The sequence below is a fragment of the Heterodontus francisci genome, chromosome 41 (genome assembly GCF_036365525.1).
Source record: "Heterodontus francisci isolate sHetFra1 chromosome 41, sHetFra1.hap1, whole genome shotgun sequence".
NCBI classification, from domain to species: Eukaryota; Metazoa; Chordata; class Chondrichthyes; order Heterodontiformes; family Heterodontidae; genus Heterodontus; species Heterodontus francisci.
Genome location: NC_090411.1, coordinates 26,485,346 through 26,500,864, shown reverse-complemented (window position 1 = coordinate 26,500,864; position 15,519 = coordinate 26,485,346). Strand labels below are relative to the sequence as shown.

The 15,519-nt window shown below is 44.1% G+C and overlaps 1 protein-coding gene across 1 annotated transcript; it reads left to right on the top strand.

Moving 5' to 3' along the window:
* Positions 1-247: 247 nt before the first annotated feature.
* LOC137353380 (galectin-2-like) lies at positions 248-14,099 on the top strand. Its single transcript, XM_068019589.1, has 4 exons — positions 248-356; positions 9,699-9,775; positions 10,940-11,111; positions 13,231-14,099. Exons 1-4 carry the CDS (start codon positions 351-353, stop codon positions 13,375-13,377), a joined length of 402 nt encoding a protein of 133 aa, XP_067875690.1. The 5' UTR covers positions 248-350; the 3' UTR covers positions 13,378-14,099.
* Positions 14,100-15,519: the final 1,420 nt, after the last annotated feature.

Sequence of the window (15,519 nt, the reverse complement as noted above, 5' to 3'; positions counted from 1 at the left end):
CCATCACGGACCAAACACATGCACGCTGCATGCTGTATTGGACCCACCAGCTCCAGTGACTTGATTGAGAAACAGGCACTGCCCATCGAATTTCTCCCAATATGGAATTATTCGATGGACGGTATTGGCACGATTAAAGAGCAAATGAAAGGACCGAGAGTGGGTGAGTGCAGCCCATTGTCACAAATCATTTGCAAGTGGACTCAAAACTGTTATCAATCCTGATCAATGATTAACAGCAGTAAATTCCCTCCTCTGGTATTTATGCGCTCACCTCTGTTACCATCTCTCTTCACTAGAGTCCCACAACTTCGTTCACTTACTCAAGCCCCCCCAGAAAAGGCGCAAAGATGTCGGTGAGTACAGTACATTGTCTGTGGGGGATGTTGTCATTGTGTCTTTGGAATTAGTAAGGTGAAGGGCCAAGGTACTTTTGCAGGGCGCTGCCAAGGTTGGAAAGAATAAAGAAAGGACAAGTTAAAGCAGAAGGTGACACCCAGCTTGAGATTTTATTTTACTTCTAAAAGGACTTATAGAAGGACAAAAAGTTAATCTCCTGCTTGTCTGCAAAATATGGAAGTAGTTTTTGTGAGTTGACACTCACATGAAACAAAACCTTTCCCAGGGTCACTATTTGATAAAATCTGTACTGTAAATTTTTTACAGGAACGGAAGTGCAGTGTGGGAGGATTAATTTAGGCAGGAGTATAGAGGATTGAGGGGCACTTACATTGCAGAGTTTAAAATATACAAAGGATTCACCCTGAACAGGAGTACTGTGTCCAATTCTTGGAACCACTTTTTGGAAGCAGGTGGAAGCTTCGAAAAGGGCACAGAAAAGATTTAGTGGAATGGTTCAAGAGATGAGAGATTACAAAGACGGGAATAAAATGGAGGAGCCGTGATTGTTCTCCTTAGAGCAGAGACGGCTAAGAGGAAATTTGATCGAGGTGTTTGAAATCACGACGGGTTTAGATAGAGTAAATAAAGAGAAGGATCGATAACTGGACGGAACAGTTTTAAGCTGTTTGGCAAAGAAAACGAGAGGCGACATGAGGAAAACTTAAATTATACTACGAGTGGTTAGAATTTAGAACGCACTGCCTAATAAAGCGATGGAAACAGACTCGATAGTCACCTGTGGAAAAACTATTTGGCGACAAAATCTTAAAATTTGAGCATTTCCATTTCGGAGTGAAATCAGGAAGCATTTTCTCCGCACAAAGGGTAGTAGAATTCTGGATTTATCTTCCCCAAAAGACGATGATTGTTGGGGAAACAATTGAAGCTTTTAAGACTGAGATTGACACACTTTTGTTAGGTAAGGGTATCAAGAGTTTTGGAGTTTTGGAGCGTAAATGGAGTTGACGTACCAGATCAGCTATGAATCAGGATAGTTCCAGGCAGGAGGCATGCAAAATTGATTTCATTCTTGCTGTTAAGATTTTATTTCTTTTTTGGGGCGAAAAATATTTCGCTCCCCCCCCTCTCTCTTGAAAGTGGTGACTCAGACTGGGAAATGTTTCTATCAACACCAGTAGCCCAAAAATATCTCAAACAAGTGTCCATAGTACGGCTGGATTTTGTGGAGGAGGCGGGGCTCCTGACACTGGGTCGAAAAGGCGGGGGGAGCCCTGCCTCAGCCTTTTCGTCAACCCCCCCCTAGAACGATCCTCCATTGTTCCGCAAAGAAACTTTCACGAGCCGGGAGACAGAGATCCCGCCTCCAGGAGCTGCCAGCCAATCAGAGCCAGCAGCTCAGCAGTACCACTGGGAGCGGTGGCCACTGCCAGTACCGCAGAGGCCTCAGACCCAGGCCCAGCGCTGGAGCCCTGGTCTGAAGGTAAGTGAGGGAAGGTTGCCGGGGCCAGGCCGGAAGGTCCTGGCGAGGTGGGGTTGGGGGGGGGTGGTCGTAAAGTCACCAGGGAGGGTGGTCCTGGCGGTGCATTGTTTCCCGGCTGGGGTTCTCAGTTGGTCACAGATTGCCCACGGAGGAGAGACCCCTCCACTAAGTCAGCAGGGGAGGAGGGGGGGGGGGGGGGCGCCTCGTTTTACAAGGCAGCTTCCCCACGTGGCGGAGACCATACTGCCATTGGTTAAATCCCTGTGGCGGTGGGAAGAGGCTCATAAGGAAGGCAAAATTAGAGTACGAGAGAAAGAGTTTCTATAGATATTTTAAAAAGAAAAGAGTTAAAGTGAGCGTTGGTCCTCTAGAAAGTGAGTCTGGGGAATTAATAATGGATAATACGGAGAAGGCAGGTGAACTGAACAGATACACAGCATCGGTCTTCACTGTTGAGGATACAAGTAACATCCCAGTATTAGCTGTAAGTTAGGAAATGAAAGAGAAGGAGGAGATTGCAGAGCCTTTGTCCTTGATCTTTATGTCGTCATTGTCGACAGGAATAGTGCCGGAAGACTGGAGGATAGCAAATGTTGTCCCCTTGTTCAAGAAGGGGAGTAGAGACAGCCCTGGTAATTATAGACCTGTGAGCCTTACTTCGGTTGTGGGTAAAATGTTGGAAAAGGTTATAAGAGACAGGATTTATAATCATCTTGAAAAGAATAAGTCCATTAGCGATAGTCAGCACGGTTTTGTGAAGGGTAGGTCGTGCCTCACAAACCTTATTGAGTTTTTCGAGAAGGTGACCAAACAGGTGGATGAGGGTAAAGCAGTGGATGTGGTGTATATGGATTTCAGTAAGGCGTTTGAAAAGGTTCCCCACGGTAGGCTATTGCAGAAAATACGGAAGTATGGGGTTGAAGGTGATTTAGAGCTTTGGATCAGAAATTGGCTAGCTGAAAGAAGACAGAGGGTGGTGGTTGATGGCAAATGTTCATCCTGGAGTTTAGTTACTAGTGGTGTACTGCAAGGATCTGTTTTGGGGCCACTGCTGTTTGTCATTTTTATAAATGACCTGGAAGAGGGCGTAGAAGGGCGGGTTAGTAAATTTGCGGATGACACGAAGGTCGGTGGAGTTGTGGATAGTGCCGAAGGATGTTGTAGGGTACAGAGGGACATAGATAGGCTGCAGAGCTGGGCTGAGAGATGGCAAATGGAATTTAATGCGGAAAAGTGTGAGGTGATTCACTTTGGAAGGAGTAACAGGAATGCAGAGTACTGGGCTAATGGGAAAATTCTTGGGAGTGTAGATGAGCAGAGAGATCTTGGTGTCCAGGTACATAAATCCCTGAAAGTTGCCACCCAGGTTAATAGGGCTGTTAAGAAGGCATATGGTGTGTTAGCTTTTATTAGTAGGGGGATCGAGTTTCGGAGCCACGAGGTCATGCTGCAGCTGTACAAAACTCTGGTGAGGCCGCACCTGGAGTATTGCGTGCAGTTCTGGTCACCGCATTATAGGAAGGATGTGGAAGCTTTGGAAAGGGTGCAGAGGAGATTTACTAGGATGTTGCCTGGTATGGAGGGAAGGTCTTACGAGGAAAGGCTGAGGGACTTGAGGTTGTTTTCGTTGGAGAGAAGGAGGAGGAGAGGTGACTTAATAGAGACATATAAGATAATCAGAGGGTTAGATAGGGTGGATAGTGAGAGTCTTTTTCCTCGGATGGTGATGGCAAACACGAGGGGACATAGCTTTAAGTTGAAGGGTGATAGATATAGGACAGATGTTAGAGGTAGTTTCTTTACTCAGAGAGTAGTAGGGGCGTGGAACGCCCTGCCTGCAACAGTAGTAGACTCGCCAACTTTAAGGGCATTTAAGTGGTCATTGGATAGACATATGGATGAAAATGGAATAGTGTAGGTCAGATGGTTTCACAGGTCGGCGCAACATCGAGGGCCGAAGGGCCTGTACTGCGCTGTAATGTTCTAATAAAGTGGACGTTAATAGGCCGCATGAGGACTTCAATTGGCCTCTGGGTAGGAAGGTTGTTGTCGGCCTATCCCGCCTCCCGGGAAAATCGCTTGGCAATGGGGCAGCGACGGCCCTCTGCGACCCCCCCCACCCCCACCCCCTCCATTCTCCTGCCACCCGTTGCGATTCTATGCATCCCCGCCCTGCATCTGACCTCGCCTCAAGTGGGCCCATAAAATCCAGCCCAACATCTGTGTGTCTGCTGGTTAATAAACTGCTGTGCAGACGGAGGGGTTGAATGGGCCTGTGTCTCAGAGCTGAATCATTTCTTTCTCTCACATTCACACATGAACTTTCCAGTGGGGGGGATTATTAGATTATTGCCAGTAATGGAAATGCTGGCTATTTTATCCCCCTTCTTTAGCCTAAGCACATTGAGGCCATTTGTTGTGCCTTTATCATCAGTTAATTCTGCACCCATTGGGGATGTAAAATCGTGCCATACTGGTCTGTAGTGCATTGGGCAGTGCACAAATCAACTGAGAAAATTGAAATTATTTTAAGACTAGCCTTAATCTGCGACAAGCGCTTGTTAAAGTTACTGTGGCACATTTTGTTGTAGTCCATCTCTATAATGCACCTCGCTCTTATTTGTCTGCTTATGACTAGTGTTCAAATTCAAGTATTTTTCTGGCTGTATGCTCTGGCACTCCCTCCCCAAGCCCCTCCGTTTCTGCACCTTGCTCTCTCCCTTTATGATTAGATTAGATTAGATTAGAGATACAGCACTGAAACAGGCCCTTCGGCCCACCGAGTCTGTGCCGAACATCAACCACCCATTTATACCAATCCTACACTAATCCCATATTCCTACCAAATATCCCCACCTGTCCCTATATTTCCCTACCACCTACCTATACGAGTGACAATTTATAATGGCCAATTTACCTATCAACCTGCGAGTTTGGCTTGTGGGAGGAAACCGGAGCACCCGGAGAAAACCCACGCAGACACAGGGAGAACTTGCAAACTCCACACAGGCAGTACCCGGAATCGAACCCGGGTCCCTGGAGCTGTGAGGCTGCGGTGCTAACCACTGTGCCACTGTGCCGCCCTTAAAAGCCACCTCATTGACCAAGCTTTTGGTCACCCCTCCTAGCTAATATCTCCATCTTTGCATCAACGTCAATTTTTTTTGTCAGTTTCCACCTCTGTGAAGTGCCTTGAGGGGCTTTTCTATGTAAAAGGCAATATGGAGATGTAAGTTGTTGTTGCTGTTTCCTGTCACTTAAAGGCTGAGCTGCGCCTAGTAATTTGAAATTCGTGTGTACACCAACTGATCTGTTGTCCCTCCCATGTCCCTGGAACTTTAGCCCGAAACCAACCTTGTAGACATCACCACAGGCACCACTCCCTATCCATTAGGCTGGAGGAGGAAAGCAAAATGACATTGCCAATTAGAGGGCATGTCAAGTGTGATCAATCCCTCTGATCAACTTCCTGTTGTTGCCAAGGCAAGATAGGAATAAGATTTATGCAATGGCTCTTGTTGGCTCTTGCTATGCCCATTCTTTCCAACCAGATGCCAGAACATCACCGTGTGTGAAAGAACAGCATGACAAAGGCCCACCTTCTCAAGGACTACTAGGGATGGGCGATAAATGCAAGTGAGACATCCACATCCCGAAAGAATGGTTTTTCAAAAAAAAAAAATGACGCAATGTAATTGGAATATCTGATGAAAAATTTCCTCTGTCTTCTCTTCGTTCTTTAACATACGGGGGGGTGAAATCAGAGGGGGCCAGCCTGTCGGTACGGACTAGGCATGGGGAGCGATCCCTGTGCTGGAATGGGTAGGCCCGAAACCTGCATGATTTTTTTCTTTGGAAAGCATTTTGGTCGCAGCCGCTGGCGGTCCCTTTAAAGACCATAAGTTAGGCTGCATGTAGTCCTGGTTACCCTGAATGTAGCAGGCATGGTGCGGGCTGTGTTCAGCACAGCCTAATTTCAGGTATTAGGCCCCCTGTGGGCATGTGCATAGGGCCCAACGCCTGTTTCAGGCACTGGCCCTGGACGCCTATACTTCAGCCATTACCAATATGGTGGGTGGCACATTCTGGCGTGGAATGTGCCCAACATAGAGGGCGTATGAGCACCCATTTTACGCTTGTGAAATGGCCACAGGCGTCCATTAATTTCTAAGCTCCAGACATTTAAAACAAAAGCTTTGGCATCACCAAACTGCTACTCGTTGAGCTATCCCATCTTCTCTCTTGTTTCCAACCTGGATTCTGCTCTATACTGTGGCCTTGATCCTTCACCTAAATTTGTCAATAATTTAAAAAGAGAGCTACTTTCTAAAAATTCAAGATGGGAGTGGTTGGATCCATCACAATCGCCTCTCTGTTCCTCTACATTCCTATGTTCCCAAAGGGAGCCAACATTTTACAATAATAAAATAATTCGCTTATATGGTGATGGTTAAATCAATTTTGTGTTGGTTTGGACTGCGGCAAGTTTGTTTGCGGACGTGGGAGCAAATGGTACCAAGAAATCATTACGCAAGTGGCATTGTTTTGCAATGGGTAATTGTTAGCAAGAACTAGCAATAAAAAGTACTGTTAAGTGAGAAAACTTGAATGGAACTATAAGGGGCCCTCATCAAAAGGCCAATATAGTTAAAGGAACAGATAAGGGCTAATCGAGGGGACAACAGTCATGATCTAAGGGCAAGCTGGTTCTCATCAGTATTACATTGCATGGCTCATTGAATCATATAGATTTACAGCACAGATGGGGGGCATTCGGCCCATCATGTCTTTGCCGGCCGCAAAAGTTATCCACTTTGTAGCCTTGTAGTGCAAATCCGAGCATTTTTGAAATATGATGAGGGTTTTTGCCTCTATCACTGCTTGAGGCAGTGAGTTCCAGACCCTCACCACCCTCTGGAGGTGAAAAGAATTCTTCTCAACTCACGTCTAATCCTTCTACCGCTGTCCCCATTTATTGACCTCTCTACTATTGAAAATACTCTTTCCTATGCACTGTAATTTTATACACCTCAATTAAGTCTCCCCTCAGCCTCCTATGTTCCAAAGAAAATAACTCCAACCTATCCAATCTTTCCTCATAGCTAAAATGCTCCCTTCCTGCCAACATTCTTGTAAATCTCTCTGTACCCTGTCCACTGTGAACACATCCTTCCTGTAATGTGGGAACCGGAATTGTAAACACTCCTCTTGCTGTGGTCAAAGTAATGTTTTAGATGGTTCTAGCATAATCTCTCTGGCTAATAAAAGGAAAGCATCCAGTGTGCCTTCACACAATTAGATTGCTATTGATGACTCCCAGGGAATTTACAACAAATTGTCCCACACAAATTGACGAGAATGGAGAGTGAAGCTACACGATTGTTTCATTGTACATCATCCCATCAGATTCCCAATAGATGGATTAGGTTAAAATTACCCCCATTATTTCTGAAGGGGCCTGGATGGAACATTGAGTTAGACAGTGCCCTTTCACCCCAGTGGGTCTGGATTCTATTACAGCTCAGATTGATGGGATAAACGTATCCTCTATCTGTTGACGATAGAGTTTCTATTGTGAAATGCACTTGGGAAGTCTCAACCTACTTCCTAACTTTAATCAGTAACAGTCTGTAACATTTTGGGTGAATGCATCTGTGATACTGATGAAAGGTTAGTTTCAACTACCGATGGGTTACATCCCGGATTTAGAATGCGGTTACGGACAGATGGGAGTTGATTGGGATGGTTTTCCCATTTCACCTCACAATTGACCACAGAGAGTACATTTAAAACAAGTGTTTTAAACCCTGAATGTTATAATGGACAAATAAACAGGCAAACACCAGGTTCTCGTAGGCTTAAAAGATAAATATTAAACAATACCCGAAAAATTTGCGACACCACTCACGCACACAAGAAAAGATAGATATTAAAGGATATTAAGTCCGATTGTTTAAAAAAAGTTCACTGTGAAATCTTGTTGATTTTCCCGGGAGAAAATGTTATGGTGGTGCAGGCCTGGTTTATCTTTTCCTGTTTGGTTGAAGTCAGAATGTGGAAAGATTCACGTGGTCGAATGCTTTCCTGCAGACTCCTTTGTTAAGACACAGTCAAAGTGCGGTGGCGAAAATTCTGCTACAATTTCTCAGATGAGGAGTTTTCAAGGTCACCTTTTTGTCTGTGCCTCTGTGGTTTAAAGATGGTATGCACCAGAGAGTCTTATTCTTATTCTCCTCCTCCTGGTTGCTGGCTTTCTGTCTCCTGCTCTTTCTGGCCTTCTGCAGAAAAGTCTCTTTTGTTAAGAGAAACCGTATCAGGCTTGTTTTCTGTCAGGTGACCAAAACTGCTCTCCCATGGTGTAGTCATAGCACGTCTCTGAATGTGTGGCTATTGTTATACGATGGTGTTTGAATATTACTCATCATGACAAGGTGGTATCATTTCACACCTATTATCTTGACTTGGAGTTTGAAGCCCCTCTGTCCGTGAAGGCAAGGTCAACCCAATCCTTGAAGATAGGTGCCATTAACATCAAATGGACTGTTTGCATTTCAATATGCCTTCTCCAAGCTGGTCCGGACATAGCAATGGTTTCAGTCTCTAGCAGTCACTATGTATACTTGCAGTACAGGAGCGGTCACCTGGCCTCTTACTCCATTTTGTTTTGTAGCAAAAGTGTGTCCATTTTTGAGTTTAATTCACCAGTTCATTTTATAGTTCATAATTGCTCCTTGTGAGAGTTTGACAATGTTAGTTAGAAATAATGGGTATTTGCTCTCATTACTATTGTAATGCAGTGAGATGTTCCAAGGGCCTTCACAGGAATGCACACAGACAGACGGTTGGGTGGAGAGGTTAAGGGAGAGAGTTTCAGAGATTAGAGCCTAAATAGCTGAAAGCAGAGCCACCAATGATGGAGCGATGAAAAGAGAGGATGCCTAAACTGATAGATGTGGACAGCTGGCATGGACTCAATGAGCCGAATGGCCTTCTGTGCCATAAATAACTTACTCTATAAGAAGCTCGAATTGGAGGCTGAGAGGCGAGATTTTTAAAATTTTGTTTTCATTGTATTTATTGAGCATTAAACACATTTACAGCATCCTTTGTAACTTACAAATCTCTCCTTAACATTAATTTATATGGCTGAAGTCTGGTAATCATGTTCATCAACAATATCATTATTATTCTTTTATACAGTACAGTCCTCCCATTAAATTTCTGGAACTGCTGAATGGTAAAGTGCAAAATTGTCTCTCATGACATTGAGGGGAGATTGCTACCAGAGTCATGGTATGATAGTTTAAAAGCTTTCAGATTGTGGAATAAGGGACTGTCACCATCAGCCCTCTTAAAATTGGGCACAAAGAATCAAACTTTCATGTCTTTGTTAACTAGATTTGGATGTTAGTGACTGTGGTTTTGGGTGCATAAATGTGAGGCTTGTGTCATGCATTCGTGGAAATACTTGTGCAAATTTATCACTATTCACAAGCAATTCACCAAGCCTCCGTCGACAGCACCTTCTAAACCCACCACCTAAAAACAGCAGGAGGCACGTGACACCACCAACTGCAAGTTCCCCTCCAAGACTCACACTATCCTGACTTGGAAATATATTGCTACTCCTTCACTATTGTTGGGTCAAAAACCCAGAATTCCACTCCTAATAGCCTGTGGGTGTACCTACACCACATGAGGTAGAGCAGTTCACGAAGGCGGTTCACCACCACCTGCGCAACAAATGCTGGCTTTGCCAGTGACACTCACATCCCATGAAAGAATTGAAAAAAAGTGGAATAAAAGAAAACACTATATAATATTAATATTGGTTTCCTTCCAACATTGGAAACAGCTTGAACTGCATAACATGGTTATGAAGTGTGGAGACGTTATGAAGATTACAGGGACGATTCCAGATGATGCTGAGAGGTGAGTGTAACATTTTTTTTCCCCTCCTCCCCTGTTTCTTGGCCAAATAGGCATGAAGAAAATTCTATGTGGACTGAGATATAACATTAATGTATAAAGTAGGCATTTGGCTAACATACATGCACTATATCTACACAGTAGAGGCGATCCATACATACAATGAAAAAGTGCTGCAAATGCTCAGACAAGACACTTGTGGGTTCAAGTCCTATTCCAGAAATTTGAGCTCATTATCTTGGCTGGCACTGTCAGTACAGAGGGAATGCTGCAGTGGCAGAGGTGCCAACGTTCAGTTTAGTGTCCCATCCGAGGCCCTGTTTGCCCTTTCAGGTGGATGCAAAAGACCCTCAACCAACATCACTAAAAAACAAACAGATTAGCTGGTTGTCATATTGCTGTTTGTGGGAATTTGCCTACAAATTGGTTTCATATGTTAAGAACAGTGACTACATATCAAAAGGACTTCATTGGTTGTGAAGCACTTTGGGATGTCCTGCAGTCAAAAAAGAGACTATATAAATGCAAGTTTTTTTTTTACATGCAACACAATCGTGTAATTACTAAAGATATGTAGGATTTCAAAACTTGACAGTCACAATCTAGTTCTTACTGAGAATAGTCACAAAAAAGAAAAATGCACATATTCACTATTAAAGCTTAATGGGGATCATTTGGAATGTAGCCTCTTGTGTGGTAACCTAGCAGAACGGATAATCCGGCCATTGTAGAACCCACCTGATTTTTGTCATACTTAGTAGGGAGCAACTTACAATACAATACATAGGAACTCGTGGTAATTAAAGGGATAGTGTCTTAATAAATATTTATCCTGTGAAAAAAGATGGCCAAGATAGTACATAGGAACCAATAATAATTAAAGGGAAGGTGTTATAATAATTACCTTGAGAGAAAATGGCTCAATGTAGTACATTGAAATAATGATAATTAAAAGGGGCCATCTCATTTACTTCTAGAAGAAAAAAAAACCGCCATTGATTCAGGTGAGTGCTATGGAGTCGGTCATTCGACTCACAGTTACCATCTCTGAATACAGTTCTTCTGTGAATGACCCACATACATGCACCAATGCAGAAACTCATGGCACATTTCCACATTAACCCACTGGTGCAGATGGTTGATTCTCCATCTTCTTTCTGGCCACAGATTTGCAGTGAACATGGGGAGCAGCACGGACCAAATTGGCCTGCACTTCAACCCTCGTTTCAACGATGGCACTGATGGAGAAGTGATTATCTGCAACTCGAAGAGAGATGGCTGCTGGGACAGCGAGCAGAGGGATTCCAACTTCCCCTTCAGCAAGGGGGTCAAGGTCAAGGTACGGGGAGTCTGAACATCACTGGGAGGCAACCTTACTGCTCTTTGGAAATAGTGAAAGGCGAAAACTATAACACATTCAACATCAAACCCCCCGCCCCTCTTCAACTCTAACTTCAGTTTCAAAAAAACCCCAGCATATGTTACAAATATTAGGATGTTAGTGTACTGGACTGTTTAGCAAACTCATTTTCTATCACTGATATTTTATCTCCCTGGTTCTTCAATTTGTTGGAAAAAAAACTGAGTTTAGTCTATATTTCAAAGCAAAAAGGTTTGTTTCTAATATTAATGTTCGTTCAGAGTGTCTATTGACACTATTGTGACAGCCAATGAGCTGAAGGGGGTGGCGGGATTTATTGCAAGACTCACAGCAAATAGTCTATTTTACAGCAAACAAAGTCAGTTTGCTCAGCACACTACAGAAAGTGGTCTACAGAGTCGATTTAAACAGAGTTTCTATGAACTACAGCAAACAGAACTCACGACTGAAACTGCAGCAATGTCTCCCAATAACAGCAGGGTGATTTCTCCAACAAAATGTAGTGAATGGAGGATAATTACATAATATTAATTGTATGTGTAAAACCAATCCCAGTTACTTACAGCAGTGGGGTCTCCAGGCTTAATAGACAAATAATTACCCAATAATCTACATTCTGGTTGGGAATCACAGTGCCATTTTTACTGGCTCATTCACTCACTTGCAGTGACTGGTGTTACATACTCACAAGTATATTGGTCCTGCCAGTTATTCAACCTACACTCTCCGGGTATCACATTACACCACATGGGGGTAACAAAATCCTCTTAACTGTTGCATTTTAAGCAGAGCATCCATACATTACATAGACAAGAGTTGACAACCCTGAACAATTGCCCTGGAGTCTCCAGGATTGCCTTGGGCTCTCTGAGAATGAAAGATTAATTTCCAGCAATCTGCAACACCTGGGAAAAAAAACCATAAAGGCAAAAACTAATTTTTTTTTTTTTTGGAAAACTTTGGTTTATTGGTTATGGGAAAATAGTTTTATTGGCTGTCGGGAATGAATCGTCCAATAGGGTAACCAAGAGTATATGTGTTTTCCAATTGGTGTGGGAAGGCGCAGCACTATGAGGATGGACGAGTCGGGTGACCAATAGTGGGAGTGCGGGGATGGGGCCATTGGGAGGCAGGAAGTCACATGATGGAACCTCCAAAAATATGGCCAACCAGAGTTAGTAACCATGGGTTGGATTTTCCCTGCGGGAATCTGGAATCCGTTGTTCGGCTGAAATGTGGGTTCACCCACCTGTACTGAGGGGGCAAAACGGGCACTCGTTGTGATATTCCTTGAATTGGCCAATTAATGGTCAGAGGATGGGCTCGCCAGTGGGTGGGCTCTTGAAGCTGGAGGGCCAGAGGTCTTCCAGCTTGAAAGGAGCAACAGCCTGCAGTAGGAGGTAAGTGAGAGAGAGGGGGCTTCAAAAAATGGAGATGACCCCTCTCCAACTTTTTCAAATGTTAAATAGGAAAATGGCTTTTGCAGCCAGCCCACCACTTTGGAGTGTGGGTGTACAGAGTGGGGGGAGGTGGTGGAAACCACTCAACAGGATGGGATGGGTCAGTGCCGGGAGGGCCTCTAGGCCTGTCTGCAGCGTTGGCCCCCCACCCCGGGGCTGCTGCTGGGATGCAGCCTTCGTGCAGTTAAACTGCTGCCCGCCACCTGGAACATACTAGTCAACTTCCTTTAATTGGCCTTAAGTGATCCTTAACAAGTTGGCACACGTAGGCGGACAGCCCTGCCACTGCCCCCATCCCACCTCTGCGACATGGCCCAGGGGTGCGAAAGCCGAGAACAGGCCTTCAACAGAACAGTGGCGCTGCACACACCTCCACTCCCGGCCCCGGAAGGGGCTCAAAATCAATGCCCCATAGTCCACAGGCCCGCTGAGACAGGCCAGGCTCCCAAGTTGGCAAAAATCAGCTGGGTTGGTAGAGTTTCTCGACAAGCAGCTACATCAATTCACCCTAAGGACTTACCGCGTGTTGTTTGGTGCATACATAGAAGTAGGCCGTCGGCCCAGTCTGTTCCAGCCTCAATTTTCTCTCACTCCTTCCTTTTGCTTTATTTCCACAGTTCTCCATCACCTTCAAGGGAGACAACTTTGAGATCCAACTCCCAAACGACCACAAGATTGAGTTCCCCAACAGATTGTCGCTCGTTCAAGTCACCTACATATCTGTGCACGGGGACTTCAAACTCACCTCCTTCAAGTGCAGTTAAAATGCTCAAGACCAAAAGAAAGAGAAAAACCTGTGAATGATGGAAATCTGAGAAAGAAAGCAGAAAATGCTGGAAATATGTAGCAAGTCTGAAGCAGAAAGATCAGTTCAAGTCCAACCTTTAAATCAAACCTGATGGATTATGTAATTAAGCACTGACCTTTCAGCTCTGGGGCTCTGGGATTCAAATCCAGTCTAGGTTAATCGGATAAAGATCAGCCCTTACTGCTGGCTTCGAGGGTTCTATGTAAAATTAGTTTGGGCACTCTTAATTTCGTTCTCAGTCCGCACGTGGGCCTATATGAAATGTCCCCTAATACATTGTTACTGCCCCTTTGTCAGGCCTAAGGATGGTCAGTGTGCAGAATAGGAAAAAATACCACAGTTCTGCAGCAAGAAACAAACAAACAGTGGTGCAGGTGTATAGGGAGTGTTATTTAGCCTGTATCTGTTGTATGCCTGACCTGGGAGTGACACCCACCACCCAAAATGGAAAAATGTTCCTCTTGTACAGCACATGGACCAGTACGTGTGTATTCAGGCAGCGGAGACCTCCTGAAGAAACATCACCAACCTCGCTGTGTCCGGTCTGATCAAAGGGTTTGATCCAAAACATAGTGCCTTTCTCTTCTGACCGACCTGTATTTCTGGTATTTTTTTTTTATTGATAGAGACAGCATCGCCTGTAAGTCATTCACACATAAAGCATTTTTTTGAGACTGATCAGTTCACTGATAATTCTTGTATTTTACAGATCAACATCTGGGTGACCAAGATGGGTTAAACAGAATTGTAGCTGGTCACCAAGGGATGTTTGAGAGCAGACATGGGGTTTGGTATGTCAGATACTATGGGACTTGTAATATTAATGTGTGGCATATTCTGAAATGTGGTTGTGTAGGAGGGAGTGTGTTATTTCAGCAACTGGTAGACAAATAGTGCCACATATTAGTTTTAGTTGTGATGGGGCATTTCAGCATTATAGGGTTGGGTGGGGGGGGGGGGTTGTGGGGAGGGGGTTGGTATATCAGAGTGTTATGGTTGTTCGACAGGTGTCCAGTCACCAAAACGAGGAAGCAAATGGCAGTCTCTGATCCAGAATTGTTTTGTTGGCAATTTATATAGTTCAATTGAAACATCAGTTCCCACTCTTTCCTTCTGAACTAACTGTCCAGAAGCAACACCTCAACTGGACAACAAAAAACCCACCCAACCTTTAAATATAAACTATGAGCATCACCTGCTCTTTATTAACACTGAAATGAGTCCTGTTTAATTAAAAAGGGACCAGCATTTTCAATATTGTCAGATTCCTTTTCTTAAAAGAAATGGAATCTGACAATAAAAATAATTATGCACATATATTCCCAAACATTACATGGTGAGACATCCTCCTTCGCGAACAGTCAACATTTCAGTAGAGGCATTCCTCTTTGTGAAACAGTCTGATAGTTGATGACTAGAATTCACCCATCTCAACTTCGAGACTTCCTGCCTTTCCAATATTTTCAAGAAACTGGCTAAGTCTATCCTCAGCCTTTTTTCCATTTGCGCTTTGTTAAATGTATATTATCCCACAGAGATCGATTATCAATGTAACATTCAATTGGTATTGTCTTTTCAATATTTGTCCAAGGTCTTGGTCAACAGCATCTACAAGTGCAAGAGTTTCAGCGGCTAGTGTGCACTTCACTTATTTTTTTGGCCTTCCATGCCAATGAGCAACTTTTCCCATTCTCTCCAAGGAATATCACAAACCCTCCTACACTGGAAAATCCATCACCAAAGTTTGCATGCAAGGCATCACTAAAAAACGATTAATTTCATATTTTTGGGATCAACCAAAGCAGGGAACCTCAGCACACACTTCTCGATTTTTAATTTTTTTCTTCATGGTTTTGTTCACCCTCAGGATGTATCACAAGACTAAGTTCTAGCACATCAAAACTTGCATCTGGTCTCGTCTGTGAGGCTAACCAATCGAGCGGTCTGACAAGACTCCTCAACTGTTCCATTTCATCCTTAGACGTAGCTGCGTCTTTCTGCCCCGATCTGGTGCAACCAATTGTGATGGGAGTGACATTTTCCCAAACAAGAATGTTGATGCAAAATTACATCTGACTCCCGTTTTATTTCTAAGCCC